The sequence below is a fragment of the Ranitomeya variabilis genome, chromosome 2, assembly GCF_051348905.1.
Source record: "Ranitomeya variabilis isolate aRanVar5 chromosome 2, aRanVar5.hap1, whole genome shotgun sequence".
NCBI classification, from domain to species: Eukaryota; Metazoa; Chordata; class Amphibia; order Anura; family Dendrobatidae; genus Ranitomeya; species Ranitomeya variabilis.
The window spans coordinates 7,087,119-7,108,814 of NC_135233.1; the positions used below are offsets into that span (position 1 = coordinate 7,087,119).

A 21,696-nucleotide genomic window follows, 5' to 3' on the forward strand; every position below is an offset into this window, starting at 1 on the left:
GCCTGGAGAGGGCAGCAGGGGGGTACACCCCTTGCACTCTGGGGGCTGGGGAAACAGGGGCAGGATTGGGCTTACCCCCTCTCCAGGTGCAGCTGGCAGGCTTCTTCGGCTCAGGCGCCCTGTTATTGGAATACTCGTCTGCCAGGGCGGCTGTAGCAGAAGCCCCCTTCGGTTTCCGGTCACGGAGGAACTGCTGGAGGTCCTCTGGGCAGTTCCACAAGAACTGCTCCGTGACGAACAGTTCCTGGACCTCCTGGCGGGTGGTGAGCGCTAGACCCGAGGTCCAGTGCTCTGCAGCTCTCAGCAACGCCGGCATGTGTTCGGTCCAGGTGTCCTTTGGGCCCCGCTGCAGGCTCTGGAACTTCTTGCAGTAGGACTCCGGGGTGAGGTTGCAGTGCTGGATCAGGGCCCACTTGATGCTGCTGTAGTCCTGCTCCGCCCCGGCAGGTAATTCCCCCAAAACTTCCAGGGACTTACCCCTCAAACGGGGGGGGTCAGATATCTTGCCCACTGATCCGGGGCAAGATGGTGTTGAAGGCAGGTCCTTTTAAAGGCCAGCAAGAAGGAATCCAGGTCTCCATCCTTCTCAAGCAGAGGGAAGTACTTGGCCCGGACTTTGGAAGCCCTGGACTCTTGTGGTGCTGGGGCGTCCGTGTTGAGCCATCTCCAGTCAGTGCTGGCGCTCCACTGCTCTCTCTGCCGCTGCCCGCTCCGCTGTCTCACGGCGTTCTGCCCGCTCTCACTCCGCCGCTTCACGGCGTTCTGCACGCTCGGCCTCCGCTGCTTTCTCTGCAGCTGCCATGAGTCTCATATAGGCGTCTTCATTACCCGCCTCGAGACGTGCCACTGCCGCTGCAACAAGGGCCTCTGATGTGGACAGGCTGGGGAGGGTAGGTGGTGGGTAGTCCCTTGCCGGACTAAGCACGGGTGGTTGGCTCGTTGGGGAGTCTGGGCTGAGCTCCCCCTCGCCTTGAACGGTACCGTCCACCACCACCTCCTCATAGACAATAGCACTGGCCTGCGCCCTCACTGCACTCCTGGTGCCATCCGCCATCTTTGGAACCTCTGGTTACTGACACAGCTGTAACCCTGACCTTGCACACAACTTATTATATCTACACTCTGACCGTCTAGTGCTGGGCTGACCTTAAGACCCCAGCAGTGAAAGTTACCACTGGTAGTCTTTAGTGTCTGGGAGTAGGGGTCCCACGCACACTATTACTTTGATCCCACCCGCTGCCACCAATGTGAAGGATCACCAGTTCCTCCCATGTCACCAATCCGTGACGTCACTACACAGGCACAGCTCTCTGGCGCCCCTTTTGTCTCTCAGGTCAGTAAGGGAACTGCACCTAGAGCAAATGACCGCCGGTGAGACTGCCCTGTTACCCACACTGGGTAGTCTAAGATTCGCAATCAAAGTAAAAGGATCAGCCCAAAATTAATTTATGATTTAATTGCCTTAAGGGTGCACTAGGTAATTACAAGAAATATACAGTAAAAACATAGCAAGAGTTACAGTCAGAGTAAAATATAACAATCATAAGACAAGGCTTAGAGGTATAAAGCTGGAGGTCAATTTACCAGGTTGAAGGTCGCTTGTGGAAGCTGGGGGGGCTCAGTGGTCCCCAGGTCCAAGACTTAGTTGCCGGGCAGCCCCCAGAAAGCGTGTGCTTGCTCCCCTCTCCCTTAGTTCCTTAGTCATCTTCCTCTGTTCAGTGTGTGTCACTCTCCAAGTGTCCTCAGCTCACAAACCTTCCGTGTCCCTCCCCCCTGTAACTGGGTGAGCTTAGCAATCTCCACCCCTCAGCTTCCCTGCAAGATTTATTCCAATATCCAATAAATGGGATAATTTCTCTCAGGGTGATCGGATCAGTACACGGGCAGTACCAGCACATGAGGTTTGTTCTGCCAGTCGTATAGGGATCAAACCTGGACCCATTCGGTCACTGTGGGAGGCTGATCGCAATATCTCAGGTTCCAGAACTCCCACGGACCCGGGAGTTGCATTGTCAGATGCGCAATTTATTCAGGGCCATGAGGATTTTTTTTATGAGCCTGTACCTCGGACGACGCGTCTATAATTCATAATTTCATGGCGGAGACGGTCAGGCTGGGCAGATAATAGACTTAGGCTACTTTCACACTAGCGTTGTGCACTGCACGTCGCTATGCGTCGTTTTGGAGAAAAAACGCATCCTGTCCACTGTGATTTTTTTGCAACAGAGTGTTTTTGGTTTTACTGTGCTTTTTTGTGTTTTCAAGTCTCTTGGTGGTGTGAACATGTCTCTACTGGCGTGTTCACTGTGCGCCCAGCTCATGTGTTCTGGTTTTACATAATTGTTTTCTTGTGTCCACAAGACTGGGGAGGCCTCCACCCCTCTTTTTTTGAGCTGTGCGCACAGGAGCCGTTCTGTCCAGTGTGTCCACATGGACATTCCTTTTCTGAATCCTGCTCATACAGGTATTGTACATATGACCAGGTTTTAAATACATCAGATAGGGATTACATACATTAGTTAGGACTGCTCTGATATGGGTATACCTTGGCGATTGGTAGAGCGGCTTAATATAAATTTTTTGCAAAAAAACGTATCAACCAAATACCCTGTTTTTTACATCTTTTTACTAGCACTTGCTGTCCACTGTTTTTTTTGCAACAGAGTGTTTTTGGTTTTACTATGCTTTTTTGTGTTTTCAAGTCTCTTGGTGGTGTGAACATGCCTCTACTGGCGTGTTCACTGTGCGCGCAGCTCATGTGTTCTGGTTCTGCAAAAGTGTTTGCAGGATGCGTTTTTTCTCCATAGACTTTTATTAGCGACGCATTGCCACACGTCGCAACCGTCGTGCGACAGTTGTGTCGTGTTGCGTCGGACCGTCGCCACCAAAAAACGTTAGATGTAACGTTTTTTGGTGCGTCGTCTGCAGCATTTCCGACCGCGCATGCGCGGCCAGAACTCCGCCCCCGCCTCCCCGCACCTCACAATGGGGCAGCGGATGCGTTGAAAAACAGCATCCGCTGCCCCCGTTGTGCGGCGCTTCCACATTATGCGTCGGTTCGCCGCAACGTCGCATTGCACGATGCTAATGTGAAAGTAACCTTAGGCTCCTGGAGCCACCTGAGATGCATGCTTTAATTGAGCCCCCAAGCACTTCCAAGCCCCCTGCTGGTGTGGCTTCCTCACCCAAGCTCTGAAGTGCCATCTGCCTGCTACACTGCGCTCAGTTCATTACAATACTAAAAGGAACTTTATTCAGCTAGAGGAAAAGGGTGGGGGCCAGGAGCACTCATCTCTGCAGATGTGTGACCAGGTGAATTGATAGACAAAATGGAGTCACGGCAATCTGTTAGTATGCCCCGTATCCAAGATGGCGGCTGCTCCCTCATCACACTCGGGTGGTATGTCTGCTTGCCTCGGGGTAGGATCACTGTCATCTCTGTGCACTCAGGTATGGGGGGCCGGGGTCCTGTATGGATCAGGTTATGTTCGGGTGGTATGTTTGCTTGCCTCGGGGTGGGTTCACTGTTGTCTGTGTGCACTCAGGTGTTGGGGGGGCCGGGGTCCTGTATGGATCAGGTCATACTCAGGTGGTCTGTCTTCTCACTCTGGGGTCACCTCTATCTCTCCGCAGGTGCAGCACTGGCTCCTACAGTTGTGTCTGGAGTTAGAAGAGCGACTGCGGAAGGATCGGGAGCTGGTGAGTGCTGCTTCGGGAATAGTGGGGAGAGTAGTCACATGCCGTCAATGCTGTCTCCTCTCCGTAGAATCACAGAATGGCCAAACAGCTGACCGTGGGCTTGCATAGGCAGGGGGACGCCAGCGGCCTGTCCCGGTGCTGCACTCTCACCCGCTACGATGCCCAGAAGATTCGCAGCGACGCCTTCACCCTCCTGAAAAGCTTCAATACAGCCGGAGCTCACCAGGTGGCATGGTAGGTAGTGACGGTGGCACGATACGTAGTGTTGGTGGCACGGTATGTAGCGACGCTGGCACGGGGAGGCACACTGTATGTAGTGACGTTGACGCGGGGAGGCACACAGTATGTAGCGACACTAACACGGAGAGGCACATGGTATGTAGCGACGCTGACACGGAGAGGCACATGGTATGTGGAGAGGCACATGGTATGTAGCGACGCTGCCACGGGGAGGCTCGCGGTATGTTGTGACGGCGGCACCTGCCGTCTCGTGTCTAAGTCATGACCTCTGATCATTTCCAGGAGTCCTTCCATCACTCTGCTCCAACTGTCTGCGAGCAAGTTCTGCGACACTGCATCCTCCGGAGGCGACATTTTGAGTCTCCTGAACAAGGAGATGTGTGGGAAACCCCTGCGTACGCAGCCGGCCCCCTGCAGAAGTCCCCAGGAGATGCAACGATCGGTGGAGAGCCGGACTCCCAGCACCATCCGGAGCTTATTCCAGAGAGCAGCTGAGAAGAGGAAGGATGCTGCAGGTGAAGCAGCATGTAGTGCGTCTCCTTCTGCCTTAGGTACAGAGGGGGTGTTGAGTGAATGCTGTCCTCAAACGTCTGAACCTTCAGGTGAAACCTCTTCTAGGCCCGGTGACCTGGCAGAGGACATGGTGGTCTGTGAGACGTGTGGGCAGGCTGTCCTGGTGTGGGATCTGCCCGAGCACAACGATTATCACTTTGCTCAGAAATTACAGGACTCGTTTAATGCTTCTCCAGAAAAGACGAGGGCTGCCATGACACCCCCGGGCCCAAGGCCAAAGTCAAAAGCAAAAGCCATGGCAGCCCCCAGCGCCAAACGTTCCCGCAGCGAGGGGAGCTGCACCCTGGACTCGTTCTTCAGAAGCGCCCCGAAGTGACCCCTCACACTGGTGTGCGACGGGTCACTGTTATGGCACAGTGGTGTGTGCGCTGTTATACTGGTGGTGTCCTAGCGCTCTCAGGCCCGAAGGACCTGATCTTCAATGATTCATGGTTCTCGCATTGTGGTGGTCTGTGTATGAACATTGCAGGCTCTTACTTGTAAGCATAAGGGGGTCCCTGCAGTCAGACCCCCCAGTAGTAAATGCTTCAGTGGACTGGCCCCACCGACCGGTGGTACATCCTGCAGTGAAATCGCCTGATTGCCCCACCGGCCGGTGGTACATGTTGCAGTGGAATCGCCTGATTGCCCTGCCGGCCGGTGGTACATGCTGCAGTGAAATCGCCAGCCTGCATTCTTCTCTTCTGCAGCTTGTAGCCAATAACCCTGCTGTAATCCCCTTCCCCCGATAATTGCTCTGACAGTCTCTTCTGATTTTATGATCAGTAAATATTTTTGCACTCTCTTTGAGCTGTAGCACATAGGATGGCGAGTGCAACGGCCGCCATTATGCGAGGACGCGGCTGAGCGGTGATTCCAGCTCGGCTGCATCATGTATGATGGACAGCGCTTAGCAGGTGAGCCATCATCTTCCTCCCCACCGTACAGAGGAGCTGCACCTGCAGCAAAACAATTTATTCTGTACAAAACGTGCAACATGAGAAACTTCACACGAGCAGCACAGAACGGACGGTCCTGGCTCCACAGCCCGCGCTCTGTGCCACAACGAACGGACGATCCCGACTCCACAGACCGCTCTCCGTGGCAGAACAGACGGGCGGTACCAGCTCCACAGCCCGCGCTCTGCGGCAGAATGGACAGTCCCGGCTCCACAGCACACGCTCTGTGGCAGAATGGACAGTCCCGGCTCCACAGCCCGCGCTCTGCGGCAATACGGACGGGCGGTCCCAGCTCCACAACCCGCACTCTGCAGCCATGGCCACTGTTACCTCGTTTCATGAGCCCATTGTGCAGAATGTGCGGCAGACCTCAGCGCTGGCAGCAGGACCCCGGTGGTATTACAGCCTGGTACGCCGCCCTCAGGCCCAGGACCCCTCTATACCACGGGATGAGGAAACAGCCCAGAGTGTCTTTATAAAAATAAATGTAGAAAAGGGGCTAAAAACATCGTAAAAAAGCCTCAGCGGAGCAGTTTATAGAGGCCCCAGGTCACCACGGTTTTATCTGTGGCTCCTGATCTCCAGCACCAGGAAGAATATGCAGTACTGGGGCAGGGGTCAGAGAGTGCAGGACTCTGCCGCGATGACCTGCAGGCTGCACACGTGTCCGATGCCCTTGGTGACACCCTCGCGGAAGAGCAGCTTTGTGCCGAGCTTCAGATACTCCGGATGCTTGATGAAACGGAAGCGGACAACGGCCTTCTCCCCAGTCCTCAACTCCTCCTGCAAGGTGTGGAAATCATTATCCATCCCCCACTCTCACACCCGCCCTACACAAGCTACACCCCGCTCACCTTGCCATGTATGTGCTCCAGGACAGCCGTCTGCCTGACATTCCCCACGTGGACGGTGACCTGCACCCCTCGACGGCAGGAGGTGGCGTGGAACAGGAGGACAATCTCCGCTTCAAACACCCAGCACACGGTGGGCAACATCTCTGGACTCACCAGCACCATCCCCTGTATCGGGGAACAACAACTCTCAGCTTCAACGCCCAGCAGGATCGGGCAGAGGGAGCCACAGGGTGCACTCACCTTCCGTAGCAGGGAGCGGTTAAATGCCCCCAGGGCAAGGGTCGCAGCTTGTCCTGCCCGCAACACACGGCAGGTGGAGCGGTTTCTCTGGATGCTGCACACTTTGAGAGGAAGGAAGCTTCCTGCATCGGTGGGCCCGACCACAAGGCGCTCGCCTTCCTTGCACACCCCACTGTGGAGACAAGATAACATAAGATCACCGGCCGCCAGTGTTCTACCCCTTACTATTATAATGGAACCAGCACAGACGTCAACTGCGGCACGTGCCTGACTCCAAAACTGCACCTACAAATCATGACACGGGCGCACTCCCTCCCGTCTACACTCAGAAGGCGCATGCACACTCCCTCCCGTCTACGCCCAGAAGACTTATGCACGCTCCCTCCCATCTACGCCCAGACTTATGCACGCTCCCTCCCGTCTACGCCCAGAAGACTTATGCACGCTCCCTCCCGTCTACGCCCAGAAGACTTATGCACGCTCCCTCCCGTCTACGCCCAGAAGACTTATGCACGCTCCCTCCCGTCTACGCCCAGAAGACTTATGCACGCTCCCTCCCAGCGGGAGGACACAAGTGAAGGGGCAGCCGCTAACAGAACAAATAAGCTGACACGTTACAAGCCTTCCTACATATGCGAGATCGGGGCAAACATCTGGGGTCTCAGCCTCCAATGGGAGAGGCTGCATACTACGCAGAGTATTGTGCTTCTCCATGTTCCAGCGCTCACCTGTACAGCGTTCCTCCCACCACCGTCCCTACTTCTGGCACGGTGTAGATCTCATCCACCTGTGAAGATATACAGACCTCTTATAATGCTGCCATGTCCTGCTGTGAGGAAATATGACGTATTTGATTCTATATTATCAAGCACACAGCTCTGCTACATCCATTAGGTCTGTGTAAGACACACTGCAGCTGTGGTTCCCCCCAACAGCCCCTCCTTCTCAGTCTGCCTGTGTAATTCTAAACCCCTCATCTCCCCTCCCTCAAGAATGTGTTGGTTAGCAGCAAACAGTTCTTTGCAGCCATGTACTTCCATTTGTGTATGAGAGTTATTTAAGATGGAATAACTCAACCTCAAGTAGTGGTATAGGTGTGAAAGTTACATATTTGGGATGTGCAATGATAGAGCTACACAACAGTGCGTTTCCTAATTTCCCATACCAGCAGTATCCGAGAAATGGATTACTACTTAACTGAGTCATACAGATACCTCGCGTTTAGACTTAATAGAATGCTAATCTCAAAACAAAATCAATAATACGTTAGTTGTCCTTCCACGAGCCCCTCCCCAAGAGGTATGAGTAATATTAGATTTGACATAACGTCCAGAAAGGGGAGGGCATTCCAGGGCGAAGCCCACTAAGTGAAGTCACGAGCAGAGGGTATTAGAGATTCAGCCTCATTTTAAGGGTATGTGCACACGTTGCGGATTCTGCTGCGGATTTGGAAAATCCGCAGTGCAAAACCACTGCGGATTTTATAGTGGTTTCTTCTGCGGCTTCCTCTGCGGTTTTACATTTGCAGTTTCCTATTGGTGCAGGTGTAAAACCGCTGCGGAATCCGCACAAAGAATTGACATGCTGCGGAAAATAATCCGCTGCGTTTCCGCGCGTTGTTTTCCGCAGCATGTGCACAGCGGTTTTTTTTCCCATAGATTTACATGGTACTGTAAACTTAGGGAAAACTGCTGCGGATCTGCAGCGTCAAAACTGCTGCGGATCCACAGCAAAATCCGCAACGTGTGAACATAGCCTAGGAGTGTCTTTGCCTAGGAAGTCAGCTAACAGAAACTAATCTGCTGTGATGCATTGAGATGTGTTGCCCTTTCCACAGCCGCATGGCCTGCCATTATCTGAGAGAACTGTAAGTGCTTTTCACCTTTAATACCTTTTATTTTGTAATCGTTCTGTACATACTATAATTGTCTCATCTTGTAATATAATTTTTTTCTACTTTTTGTAAACACTGCTTAATATTTTTGGAGTAAAAGCTATAATATCTACTAGCTTTGTTTTCCTTGCTCTAAAACGTACCTCCAATGTCCTCTGAAGTAAATTACGCTACTGATTGGGTTGGCTCCTGACCCGCTATTAATCATAGGAATAGGAGCTGGTGGCAGCAGAGCTTGTTGGGTATAGATGGCTTGACAAAGGTCTTCAGACCGAAACGTTACCGCAGGAGGCAGAATAAAATGTGAGCTGCTTTTTTCACTATCCGGTGTGGCGCTGTCCCTTTCTTCAGTTTGGGTATAGATGGCAGTGACGGAAAGGGGTTTATAAGAGTATTGCCCGGCTGCGGCGGGGAATAGGTATATACCCCTCACTGCAGCGTGTCCAAGCGGTAATACACGAGCCGGCAGTCTTTCTGGTGACTAATCCTAGGTGCAGCTCCCTGACTGACGTGAGGGTAAGGGGGCGCCTGAGAGCTGCAACTTCCAAAACGAAACTGGGAAGTGGGATATAAATAAATCCCTGAAGAAAACTGGGGCAACCAAACACCCCTGGTTCATGACACCTGCACTCCCCAAAATCAGCACCAGGAAGTGACGCTCACCTGGAACTCCGGCAGCTGTTGCATCAGCTCCTCCTGCTCTCGGCTGTTTGTGAGTGGAGGTAAAATATTCAGGAAAACCTTCAGCAGATCTAGAGACTCTCCAGAGACGCTGGAGATGGCAAAGATCGGGGTGATACTAGGGACAGAGAAGACTGATCAGGCTGGGGATCCCTCGGGCACAGGGAGGGCACTATTTCCTCCATTTCTTACTTTGGTGACTGGGCGAACTGCTGCGCAGCGGTGACTGCGTCGTCCTCAGAACGCACCATGAAAGGAACCTTGTTACAGCCAGGCTGTTTAAGGGTGCGCTCCAGCTGCCGCAGTGTCCTCTCCACCGTGGCCGGAGAGCAGAGGTCCACCTTACTGACCACCAAGAAGAAAGGCACCTTCAGAGCCATGGCCAATCCCAGGTGCTCCCGCGTGGTCCCCGCTGCAGAGAGAAGGAGATGTGACTGCACTGTTCATGCACAACGCCCCACAAGTCGCTGCACCCCAAAACTAATCAAGTGGATGCGATATTAGGGAGCGGAGCAGAGAGGGGACCAGGGGGCGCCCTTCCAAGCCGCTTCTCAATATGGAAGTCCCACCGGTCTCCAACACCCAGGCTGCAGGACACTTACCGATCCCGGTGTTGGCGCTCACCACCAGCATGGCAAAGTCTGGACAGTAGCTGGTGAGGCCGAAGATGGTCGTCTTCAAGTACTTGTGGTGACCAGCGAGGTCAATGAATGTGATCATTTTGGACGCACTTTCACAGATCTGCTCCGCCGTGCGAGACTCGCTGTAATTCACCACCTGCCGCAGAAGACAGACTGGCTAAGTGCCGCCATCCCCAGCTCATCTACCCAGAGTGCTGCCATCGTCTGGCACCACACCCCCATCAATGCCCCAAACCCCTACCCACCCCATCATTGAACCTCCCCAGCATCATCACCCCCATCAACCTCAAGCACCCCGAACTCACACCACTCCCCCATAATTGCCTGCCCCATACACATCATCCCTCCCTGACCATCCCTCCATATACATCAACCCCTGACACCCGCCCCCTCATCATCGTCCCGACCCGTTCCCCATCCCATGGGCCCTTTTCACATCGTCCCACCCCCCAATGCACATCACCCATCAGCCTAACCCCCACTCCGTGTTCCTCTAAACATAGTCTCAACCCTCACCACACATCCCCTACGTGCCTTTTAGTCATCGCCTTGACCCCCTCACCAAGCCCCTCTTCGTCATTGCGCCCACCCAAGATGCTTCCTCTTCCCATGTCATCGACCCAACCAATTCCCAACCACACAATCCCCCTCATCACAGTCCCAACCCCGCATGTCATTGTTCCAACCCCACCACATCCCCCATCTTCCCTCGTCATCGCCCCACCACACTCGCTCTATTCATCGTCCCTACCAGTCCCCCCCTCCCCAATGTCCTCAACCCAACCTCCACCCCATGTCCCCCCCCCCCCCATCAACGTCCCAAACCCCACTCCCTGGTACTCTCTTCATCCCATCCCCCACCCCAATCAACATCCCAACTCATCCCCCCAAATCAATGTCCCGACTCGACACCCAGTCATCCTTTCTTCATTTCATCCCCAACCCCACATCGCCGTCCTTCCTTCATCGCATCACCCACATCCCCCAGTCAACGTCTCAACATCCCCCACCCCTTGTCCTTCATTCATCCCATCCCCCACGCCACATACCCCCATTTTCACTTGCCTTCCCCGACATCCACTCCTCATCCAGTCCCCCCCACCATGTACCCACCCTCGTTCCATACATACACGCGTGCGTACGTACGGTGAGGCAGTGAGGGGAATTATATGCTAGGGTCGCTATGTATCCCCCAGGATGCGCACAGAAGCGTGTTAGACCCGCTAGAGTGCATTGCAGTCACAGATATGGCTGAGGTTGCAGTGCAGAATAAAAGTAGGTTTGGTCTTTGACAAGATATTGGGCCAAGGCAGACTTAAGAAAACCCGGCATGGGCTTTTGTTTTGGAGCGAACTACAGGATGGTAGTGGGGCGGTCCGCTTCCTCCAGACAGTGTCTGAAAAGTGGCCCATGGCCACAGATTCCATATAAAAACCCTGCAGAGGGTTGGGTGTTTCAGTCTTGGTTTGCAAACTGCAGAGCAGGTGGCTCTGCAACATCCGGCTTAGGTTTGCAGTCAACATAGAGCCAAGGGAAGTGAACATCTGGTGCCCCCTCAGCGTGACACAGTGGTGCAGTCGCCGACGGCAACCGGTCTCGGATACGGACTGTTTTGACCCCACTACTGCGATCCGGAGGATTCCGTTTGCTTTTCATTTCTGAGTTTTTGGACAATAAAGACTTTTGCGTTGAAACTTACTGGGTCACTGCCTCATTACCGCATGGTGTGAACAATGCCACACTACAACATGGTGGATAATGTGGGCACTGTGAACTGAGGCATACCCCAAAGCATGCTGCATGTCAGTGAGTAAGCCTGATAACAAAATGGAGGAAACACTCAAGCAGTTGTCCCTCACCCAGCAACGGCAGCAGGAGCAACATCAATAGCAGAGGCAGAAGACTAATTAGCTGATCCTACAGCAGATCGCGGCTCTGTGACAGACGTCCACACCAGCGACCTCCATCCGTTCAGAGGCCCGGTACAAAGTCCGGCCAGCACTGAGTAAGATGGGTCCTAAGGACAACATGGAGGCCTTCCTCACCGTGTTTGAGCGCACTGCAGAGTGGAAGAGCCTGTCATTTTCCCAGTGGACTGAAGTGGTGGCCCCTTTCCTGACGCGAGATGACCAGAAGGCCTACTTTAACCTCAGTCAGGATGATGCCCGGCCCTATGAGAAACTGAGAGGCGAGATCCTTGCCCGACTAGGGATTAGTACGTATGTATGTGCACAACGGGTGTACCAGTGGTCCTGTGCAGAGTCTCGTCCCGCCAGGTCTCAGGCATATGACTTGCTGCAGCTGGTAAAAAAAAAAAAAAAACCTTAGCCCCTCTCCACATGGGAGAGAGGGGGTAATGGTCGATCGGCTAGCGAGAACTTTGCTAGCTGTGATTCAGTGTTGGGTGGGCCAAGGGGATCCCGGCACCTTAGACCAAGTGGTTGGACTGGTTGACCGGCATATGGACTTTATACGGCACACTGCTCCACTACGTTTAGCACATCAGGCCCCGCCAGCCCAGGAGCTTAGGAAAGCTCCACGACCCTCTGCTGGGGCCAACCAGGACCAAGCCCATACTAAGGGGGTAACCAAAAGTGAATGACAAGAGACACGTTTCCCCTAAACTGGCCCCGGGGGTCCAGTCGTGCTGCAGCTATTAGGTGTTAGTGGTGCCAAGGGCCCGGACCTGTGGCTGCCAACTGACCCCTGAATCCATGGACTACGGGTTTACTCAATGTACGCCTAGGCTGTTTTCGCTGTGGATCCGTTCGTTCCAGCGGGTAACCAGCATCTGTGCCAGGTGCGCGTAAACTGACACCAGGCCGAGGCCCTCCTGGACTCAGGAAGCCTAGCGCCACTTGTGCATGGGTCATTAGTCTTGGGCTTAGAATCCACTGGGAAAAAAAGTGGTTGTGGTGTGTATACATAGTGAACTCAGAGTACTCGACCACGGAGGTTACTTTTTCCACTTCATGGTGGGAGTGGTGAAGACCCTTCCGTATGGGACAGAGTTGGGAAGAGACTTGCCCCTGTTCTGGTCCCTGTGGAAGACCAGGGTTAACCCTCGCAAGGTAAATGTTATTCCAAGCGTGGAACCCGAAGATCCCGAGTTAGGGATACCTGCCGTAGTGGGAGAGGTCGCCAACATAGGGACAGTGTGTAACCCCGATAGGTTCCCCTTAAGGTATTGGCAGGAGAGGTTGAAGAGACCCCACCGATTCCCCAAGCTGGAAGTGTTCCCTGGTAAGTTCTGGACCGCTCAGCTCCAGGATCCCACTCTTGCTCGGGCACAAGAAAGGGTGGTAGAAATAAATGGGGTAGCTCAGCAACCAGGTGCCGAGGCGGTCCCCCCCTGGAGTCTCTAATAAGCGCGGGGTTAACAGCGAACCCAAAGAAGTGCGCGATAAAGTACCGGGGCTTCCATGAGACCTAGGGTACGCGATCCGCCGCAGGGTTATCAAACCCCAAATAAACAAGATCGAGGCCATTCAAAGTTGGCCCAAGCCATTAAGTACTAAACAGGTGAGGGCATTCCTCAGCATTATTGGGTACTACCGCTGGTTTATACCCAATTTTGCTGGGAGATCGGCACCCCTAAAACGATCTGTTAAAGATTAAAAAGTCGATTATCATCCAGTGGAATCCTCAAGCGGAGGAAGCATTCCAGTCTCTGAAGTCGGCGTTGTGTGGACAGCCAGGCCTCATCAGCCACAACTTCAAAGAAACATTTATCGTGCAAACAGATGCCTCAGAGGTAGCTCCAGGAGCGGTACTGTCGCAAGAGGTGAACAGGGATGAGCATCCGGTCACCTACTTGAGCAGGAAACTGACCCCGGCTGACAAAAATTATAGCATAATGGAGGAGGAGTGCTTGGCGATTAAGTGGGTCTTGGAGTCCCTACGCTACTATTTCCTCGGGCGTCAGTTTCGGACCATTCACCCCTCGTGTGGATGAGTAATGTGAAGGAGAGGAATGCTCGGGTCACCAGATGGTTCCTGTCCCTACAGAATTCTAGTTTTTTGGTGGAACATTGGGTGAGGAAGCCACAGTGAAATGTGAATGCTCTGTATGGTGGCAAGTGTTCAACCCCATAAGTTTGAACAGAGGCGTGGGGGGCATATGTGAGGCAGTGAGGGGAATTATATGCGAGGGTCACTGTGTCCCCCAGGATGCGCATTGAGGCCGCTGGAGTGCATTGCACTCAGGTATAGCTGAGGTTGCAGTGCAGAATAAAATTAAGTTTGGTCTTGGTCAAGCTATTTGGCCAGGGCAGATTTAAGAAAACCGAGCAAGGGCTTTTATTTTTGGAGTGAACTGCAGGATGGTAGTGGCACGGTTCACTCTCTCCAGCCACGTCTTAAAAGTGGCCCATGGTCACAGATTCCATTTAAAAACCCTGCAGCAAAGAGTTTGGGTGTGCCAGTCTTGGTTTGCAAACTGCAGAGCAGATGGGTCTGCAAAATCCAGCTTGTGTGAAGTCAACACAGAGTCAAGGGAAGCACAACACCTGGCGCCCCCTCAACATGTCACGGTGGTGCACCCACAGCAACCGGTTGCGGAGAAAGACTGTTTTGACTCCCGGGAGGATACAGTTTGCTTTTCATTTGTGAGTTTTTGGACAATAAAAGGCCTTTGTGTGGTGCTTCACTGGGTCACTGCCTCATTACCGCACGTGAACCCCACAGCACTACAGTAAGTGTAGACACACATCCCCCACCCCTTGTCAATGTTCCAAGCCCCACCTCACACATCCCCCTTAATCACATCCCCCTTAATCCCATCCCCCCAGTCAACGTCCTGACCGACACCCTCCACATCAGTCCCCACCCCCTCATCCCCAGTCTTCACTAGTCATCTCCGCCCGACATCCATCCCTCCGCATTCCCTCTATTCCCAGAACCTCACATCCCTAGTCTTCCCTCGTCATACCCCCGGCAGGGCCCACACCATCACTCATCATCCCCCATCATTGCCCAACCCATCACCCTTTTCATAGTCCCTACCTATCCCCCCCACGTCATCATCCCAACCGACCACATCCCCTCTTCATAATCCCCATCAGTCCCTCCCAACATCATCATAAAGATCCTCACCTCCCCAGTCAACATCGCGACCCTTCCCCCCCCCACATCTACGTCCCCTACCCCCTCATCCCCATCTTCACTAGTCATCTCTCTGACCCATCCCTCCCATTTACCCACACTTGTTCCGTGTACACACAAAATGCACACTCACTTCCCAGCACCTCACATCCCCAGTCTTCCCTCGTTATCCCCCCATCATCTCCTGATATTGCTTCAACCTTCTCACCTCCCCTTTGCTATTGAACCCGAGGATCTCGAAGCTGATGCTGGATGTGCGCCCAGACTGGATTTCATGTAGATGGCGGAAGAGATTGAGTCTGGCGCGGCCACGGCCGTTATCCAGCTCCCCCTGTGTGAGGACGCCCAGGAGAGTCGACTTTCCAGAATCCACATTTCCCAAGACAGCGACGCGCAAATCTAGAAACTGACAAACAACAACAAAAAAAAGAAAATCAGCAACGCCTCTTCAATTTAGGTGGGTTAAGACTGGAAGATCGGAGTGACAGCGGCTCCAAGACGAGGCGGGTTGTCCTCAATCATAGTAACGAGGAGCGACTGGTGGGACACCCCACTTCCACCTCACTCGGCAGTACCTGCTGGTTGTCAGGGACTTTGCGGATCAGAACTTCCGTTATCTTCCTGGGGGAGTCGCTGTCGTAATCCACCTCGCGCTCTCGCAGCACTGTGATGTCCGCACCGACCCTGCACAAAAAGGCGACAGGTCAGACATGAGCTGGCGGCACGTGGCACACATAGGAAGGCCGCCATACTTCTCTGCCATCCGATGCAGCGTGTGCAGGGACGCCCGCATCTCCTCCTCAGATAGCCCCACCAGAAGACCGTTGTCCTCCACGCCGATCTGATAGACGGCCTCGCCGCGTCCCTCCTGAAGCCGCCATTTCATCTGCGTCACCAGGTGCTCGAAGCGATACTGTGAGGGGTTCACCAGCTTCAGCTGCGAGAGACGGGGGACAAAATCAGGGCGGACACTGGTGATGCCGGGGGGGAAATGTCCCGCAGTGACATCAGTACATGGGGGGCAGCAGGTGGAAACTCACCTTGTATTCTATGTTCCCCTCCTCCGCCTGTAACAAGAGCAGATGGCACATCAGTCATGGTGTATACACATCTACCGCAGTCCTCACGGCCCACCACAGGTCAGGGTTTCAGGATTTCCATGGTGCTGCACAGGTGAGAGAATTCCTGATGCCTTCATGATATTCCCATCACCTGTGCAACACCATGGAAATCCTGAAAACATGACCTGTGGTGGGCCGTGAGGACTGGAGTTTGGGAAATACTGATCTACAGCGGGAAGGAAGAGAAGGAAGAGGAGGAAGAGGAAGAGGAAGAAGGGGGCACAGAAGAGGAAGAAGGGAGGAGGAAGGAGGAGGCATGGGCGGGGTGGAGGAAGGAGGAGGGGGGGACGGAGGAGGCACGGTCAGAAGAGGAGGGGGCACAGGAGGATCACCCTACAATTACCTGCTGAGAGCACCCCCCATACAGCACCCAAATGTAATGCCCCCTGCCCACTGTTACCCGCGTATGCTCTGCCCCGGGCGCAACCCCCGTTATAATGTAGCTATCTTCCCACCAGTATAATATCGGTGTTGCGCCGTCAGGCAGTGTAACATTCCTCGCTCTATATATAACGGCGGATGCAGACGGCTCCAGGAATAACATCAGCCGAAAGATGACAAAAATAACACAAGGAGTAAACAACCAAGGGCAGAACATGATGTACGGGGGACATAGATCACTATATAGAACGGGGGGGCAGCACACTATACACATAGCACCATATATGGGTATATAGGGGCAGCATATTACATGCAGGGGCGGTATATCACACGGGGGGGCGGTATATCAGTATATCACACACAGGGGGCGGTATATCAGTATATTACACAGGGGGCGGTATATCAGCATATTACACAGGGGCGGTATATCAGTATATTATACACAGGGGGCGGTATATCAGTATATCACACACGGGGCGGTATATCAGTATATCACACAGGGGGGGCGGTATATCAGCATATCACACAGGGGGCGGTATATCAGCATATTATACAGGGGGCGGTATATCAGTATATTATACACAGGGGGCGGTATATCAGTATATTATACACAGGGGCGGTATATCAGTATATCACACACGGGGGCGGTATATCAGTATATTACACACAGGGGGCGGTATATCAGTATATTACACACGGGGGCGGTATATCAGTATATTAACACGGGGGCGGTATATCAGTATATTACACACAGGGGGCGGTATATCAGTATATTACACACGGGGCGGTATATCAGTATATTAACACGGGGGCGGTATATCAGTATATCACACACGGGGGCGGTATATCAGTATATTACACACAGGGGGCGGTATATCAGTATATATCACACAGGGGGCGGTATATCAGTATATCACACAGGGGGCGGTATATCAGTATATCACACAGGGGGCGGTATATCAGTATATTACACACAGGGGGCGGTATATCAGTATATTACACACAGGGGGCGGTATATCAGTACATTACACAGGGGGCGGTATATCAGTATATCACACACAGGGGGCGGTATATCAGTATATCACACACAGGGGGCGGTATATCAGTATATCACACACAGGGGGGCGGTATATCACACACAGGGGCGGTATATCAGTATATCACACACAGGGGCGGTATATCAGTATATTATACACAGGGGGCGGTATATCAGTATATCACACAGGGGGCGGTATATCAGTACATTACACAGGGGGCGGTATATCAGTATATCACACACAGGGGGCGGTATATCAGTATATCACACACAGGGGGCGGTATATCAGTATATCACACACAGGGGGGCGGTATATCAGTATATCACACACAGGGGCGGTATATCAGTATATCACACACAGGGGCGGTATATCAGTATATTATACACAGGGGGCGGTATATCAGTATATCACACACAGGGGGCGGTATATCAGTATATCACACACAGGGGGCGGTATATCAGTATATCACACAGGGGCAGTATATCACACACAGGGGGCGGTATATCAGTATATCACACAGGGGGCGGTATATCAGTATATCACACACAGGGGGCGGTATATCAGTATATCACACACAGGGGGCGGTATATCAGTATATCACACAGGGGCGGTATATCAGTATATCACGCAGGGGGCGGTATATCAGTATATCACACAGGGGGCGGTATATCAGTATATCACACAGGGGCAGTATATCACACACAGGGGGCGGTATATCAGTATATCACACAGGGGGCGGTATATCAGTATATTACACACAGGGGGCGGTATATCAGTATATCACAGGGGCGGTATATCAGTATATCACGCAGGGGGCGGTATATCAGTATATCACACAGGGGGCGGTATATCAGTATATCACACAGGGGCAGTATATCACACACAGGGGGCGGTATATCAGTATATCACACAGGGGGCGGTATATCAGTATATCACACACAGGGGGCGGTATATCAGTATATCACACAGGGGGCGGTATATCAGTATATCACACAGGGGCAGTATATCACACACAGGGGGCGGTATATCAGTATATCACACAGGGGGCGGTATATCAGTATATCACACAGGGGCAGTATATCACACAGGGGGCGGTATATCAGTATATCACACAGGGGGCGGTATATCAGTATATTACACACAGGGGGCGGTATATCAGTATATCACACAGGGGCGGTATATCAGTATATTATACACAGGGGGCGGTATATCAGTATATCACACAGGGGGCGGTATATCAGTATATTATACACAGGGGGCGGTATATCAGTATATCACACAGGGGCGGTATATCAGTATATCACGCAGGGGCGGTATATCAGTATATCACGCAGGGGGCGGTATATCAGTATATTATACACAGGGGGCGGTATATCAGTATATCACACAGGGGCGGTATATCAGTATATCACACAGGGGCAGTATATCACACAGGGGGCGGTATATCAGTATATCACACAGGGGGCGGTATATCAGTATATCACACAGGGGGCGGTATATCAGTATATCACACAGGGGCGGTATATCAGTATATTATACACAGGGGGCGGTATATCAGTATATCACGCAGGGGCGGTATATCAGTATATCACGCAGGGGGCGGTATATCAGTATATTACACACACGGGGCGGTATATCAGTATATCACACAGGGGGCGGTATATCAGTATATCACACAGGGGGCGGTATATCAGTATATCACACAGGGGGCGGTATATCAGTATATCACACAGGGGCGGTATATCAGTATATTATACACAGGGGGCGGTATATCAGTATATCACACACGTGGCGGTATATCAGTATATTACACACGGGGGTGGTATCAGTATATCACACACAGGGGGCGGTATATCAGTATATCACACACGGGGGGTGGTATATCAGTATATTACACACAGGGGGCGGTATATCAGTATATTACACACAGGGGGCGGTATATCAGTATATTACACACAGGGGGCGGTATATCAGTATATTACACAGGGGGCGGTATATCAGTATATCACACAGGGGCGGTATATCAGTATATTACACACAGGGGGCGGTATATCAGTATATTACACACGGGGGGCGGTATATCAGTATATTACACACGGGGGGCGGTATATCAGTATATTACACACGGGGGGCGGTATATCAGTATATTACACACGGGGGGCGGTATATCAGTATATTACACACGGGGGGCGGTATATCAGTATATTACACACAGGGGGCGGTATATCAGTATATCACACAGGGGGCGGTATATCAGTATATCACACAGGGGGCGGTATATCAGTATATCACACGGGGGGCGGTATATCAGTATATTACACACGGGGGGCGGTATATCAGTATATCACACAGGGGGCGGTATATCAGTATATCACACAGGGGGCGGTATATCAGTATATCACGCAGGGGCGGTATATCAGTATATCACGCAGGGGCGGTATATCAGTATATCACGCAGGGGCGGTATATCAGTATATTACACACGGGGGGCGGTATATCAGTATATCACACACGTGGCGGTATATCAGTATATTACACAGGGGGCGGTATATCAGTATATCACACACAGGGGGCGGTATATCAGTATATCACACACAGGGGGCGGTATATCAGTATATTACACACAGGGGGCGGTATATCAGTATATCACACACGGGGGGCGGTATATCAGTATATTACACACGGGGGGCGGTATATCAGTATATTACACACAGGGGGCGGTATATCAGTATATTACACACAGGGGGCGGTATATCAGTATATTACACACAGGGGGCGGTATATCAGTATATCACACAGGGGGCGGTATATCAGTATATCACACAGGGGGCGGTATATCAGTATATCACACGGGGGGCGGTATATCAGTATATTACACACGGGGGGCGGTATATCAGTATATCACACAGGGGGCGGTATATCAGTATATCACACGGGGGGCGGTATATCAGTATATCACGTGGGGGGCGGTATATCAGTACATTACACACAGGGGGGAGGTATATCAGTATATCACACAGGGGGGCGGTATATCCGCACATCACACAGGGGGGCGGTATATCAGTATATCACACAGGGGGGCGGTATATCAGTATATCACACACAGGGGGCGGTATATCAGTATATCACACACAGGGGGCGGTATATCAGTATATCACACAGGGGGCGGTATATCAGTATATCACACGGGGGGAGGTATATCAGTACATTACACACGGGGGGCGGTATATCAGTATATCACACGGGGGGCGGTATATCAGTATATTACACACGGGGGGCGGTATATCAGTATATCACACAGGGGGCGGTATATCAGTATATCACGCAGGGGGCGGTATATCAGTACATTACACACAGGGGGGAGGTATATCAGTATATCACACAGGGGGGCGGTATATCCGCACATCACACTCGTCACCTCGGGCGGCAGGTACGGGGGGTTGTTGCTCTTGGCTCCGCGGCTCCGGCTCTTCCCGGCTTTCTTGGCCTTGGTTCCGGCTTTCCCTCGGGCCCCGGTCGCTGCGCCGCACGGCCCCGGCCCAAAGAGCTCAAACACCCGAGGCTCCATCCCCGAGACCCCGGCGCAGCGCCCCCCACTGAGCGCTCTGCTCCCGACTGCTGCCACAACCCGGTCTGAGAACCAGCAGAGACCCCGGCACCTGAAGAGGCCTGGCCACGCCCATCAGCCGCCAAGCACCGGCCAATCCTGGACTCCGCACTCACCAGAACCCGCCCACTCCGCGCTTGTGTTTGGATTTAAACTCCCCGCCCAAAACTCCGCCCACCAGCCTACTTTTTTGTAACCACGCCTACAACACGGAATGTCAACAATCAGACCACGCCCAGGAGCTGATTGCATCCCTCGCGCAGTGACTTATGGGAATCGTAGTGCGCAGTTCTGTCAGCCAATCACCATCATTACGTCACGTACCTGCCACCGACTCGGTATTACACAGCTCATTTACATAAACCACACCCCGCAGTCTTACAGACACTTGCATCAGATAAAGTCATGTGACCGGCACTGCTGGCTGGTGTAACCTGCCGCAACCTGTGACGTCACACATCTCAGTCTTAAAGGGGAACACTCAGTACATCACGTGGACTGTGCGAGGGAGGGGCTTTATAAGTACCGTGACATCACGAAGTGGGCGGAGCTTGACACCTGGGAGCTGTAGTTCTCTGTGGCTATAGTGAGGCAGAGCAGGAGAGCTGTAAACACAAAACGAGAACGATTATTGTCGTCCCTGACGTCACGGGGTGTGTGGTGCAGGAGAGGTCACCGAGCGCCCGG

General features: G+C 52.7%; 2 protein-coding genes across 11 annotated transcripts in view; one reads left to right on the top strand and one right to left on the bottom strand.

Annotated features, from left to right (window-relative positions):
• Positions 1 to 5,491, top strand: part of POLH (DNA polymerase eta) — a 28,605-nt gene extending 23,114 nt beyond the window's left edge. For 4 of the 8 annotated variants that reach the window (XM_077281921.1, XM_077281922.1, XM_077281925.1 and 1 more), the window contains exons 9-11: positions 3,634 to 3,699; positions 3,767 to 3,933; positions 4,222 to 5,295. In XM_077281921.1, coding sequence (XP_077138036.1) covers positions 3,634 to 3,699; positions 3,767 to 3,933; positions 4,222 to 4,828 — 840 coding nt within the window. In that variant the 3' untranslated portion in view covers positions 4,829 to 5,295. Of the gene's footprint in view, positions 1 to 3,633; positions 3,700 to 3,766; positions 3,934 to 4,221 lie in introns of all 8 variants that reach the window. The other 4 variants (XR_013220977.1, XR_013220978.1, XR_013220979.1 and 1 more) reach the window with 4 other exon arrangements.
• Positions 5,453 to 21,432, bottom strand: GTPBP2 (GTP binding protein 2). 3 transcript variants are annotated; one of them, XM_077281928.1, is made up of 12 exons: positions 20,821 to 21,082; positions 15,904 to 15,930; positions 15,616 to 15,800; positions 15,439 to 15,547; positions 15,072 to 15,269; positions 9,722 to 9,896; positions 9,312 to 9,531; positions 9,102 to 9,237; positions 7,273 to 7,331; positions 6,545 to 6,716; positions 6,305 to 6,469; positions 5,453 to 6,233 (listed from the first exon to the last, which is right to left on the bottom strand). In XM_077281928.1, exons 1-12 carry the CDS (start codon positions 20,968 to 20,970, stop codon positions 6,069 to 6,071), a joined length of 1,761 nt encoding a protein of 586 aa, XP_077138043.1. In that variant the 5' UTR covers positions 20,971 to 21,082; the 3' UTR covers positions 5,453 to 6,068. The 3 variants fall into 3 exon arrangements, with proteins under 3 accessions (XP_077138043.1, XP_077138044.1, XP_077138042.1); XM_077281929.1 differs by lacking the exon at positions 20,821 to 21,082 and adding an exon at positions 21,334 to 21,432 and having other exon boundaries at positions 5,454 to 6,233; positions 6,305 to 6,716; XM_077281927.1 differs by having other exon boundaries at positions 5,454 to 6,233; positions 6,305 to 6,716; positions 20,821 to 21,085.
• Between the last annotated feature and the right edge of the window lie 264 nt (positions 21,433 to 21,696).

Excerpts from the sequence above, each read along its gene's own strand:
- GTPBP2 (XM_077281927.1), bottom strand. The coding sequence starts at position 20,970 with ATGGAGCCTCGGGTGTTTGAGCTCTTTGGGCCGGGGCCGTGCGGCGCA. Across the intron at positions 15,270-15,438 it reads AAGTCCCTGACAACCAGCAG|TTTCTAGATTTGCGCGTCGC; the intron begins GTACTGCCGAGT and ends GTTGTTTGTCAG. Across the intron at positions 9,532-9,721 it reads GAGCGCCAACACCGGGATCG|CGGGGACCACGCGGGAGCAC; the intron begins GTAAGTGTCCTG and ends TTCTCTCTGCAG.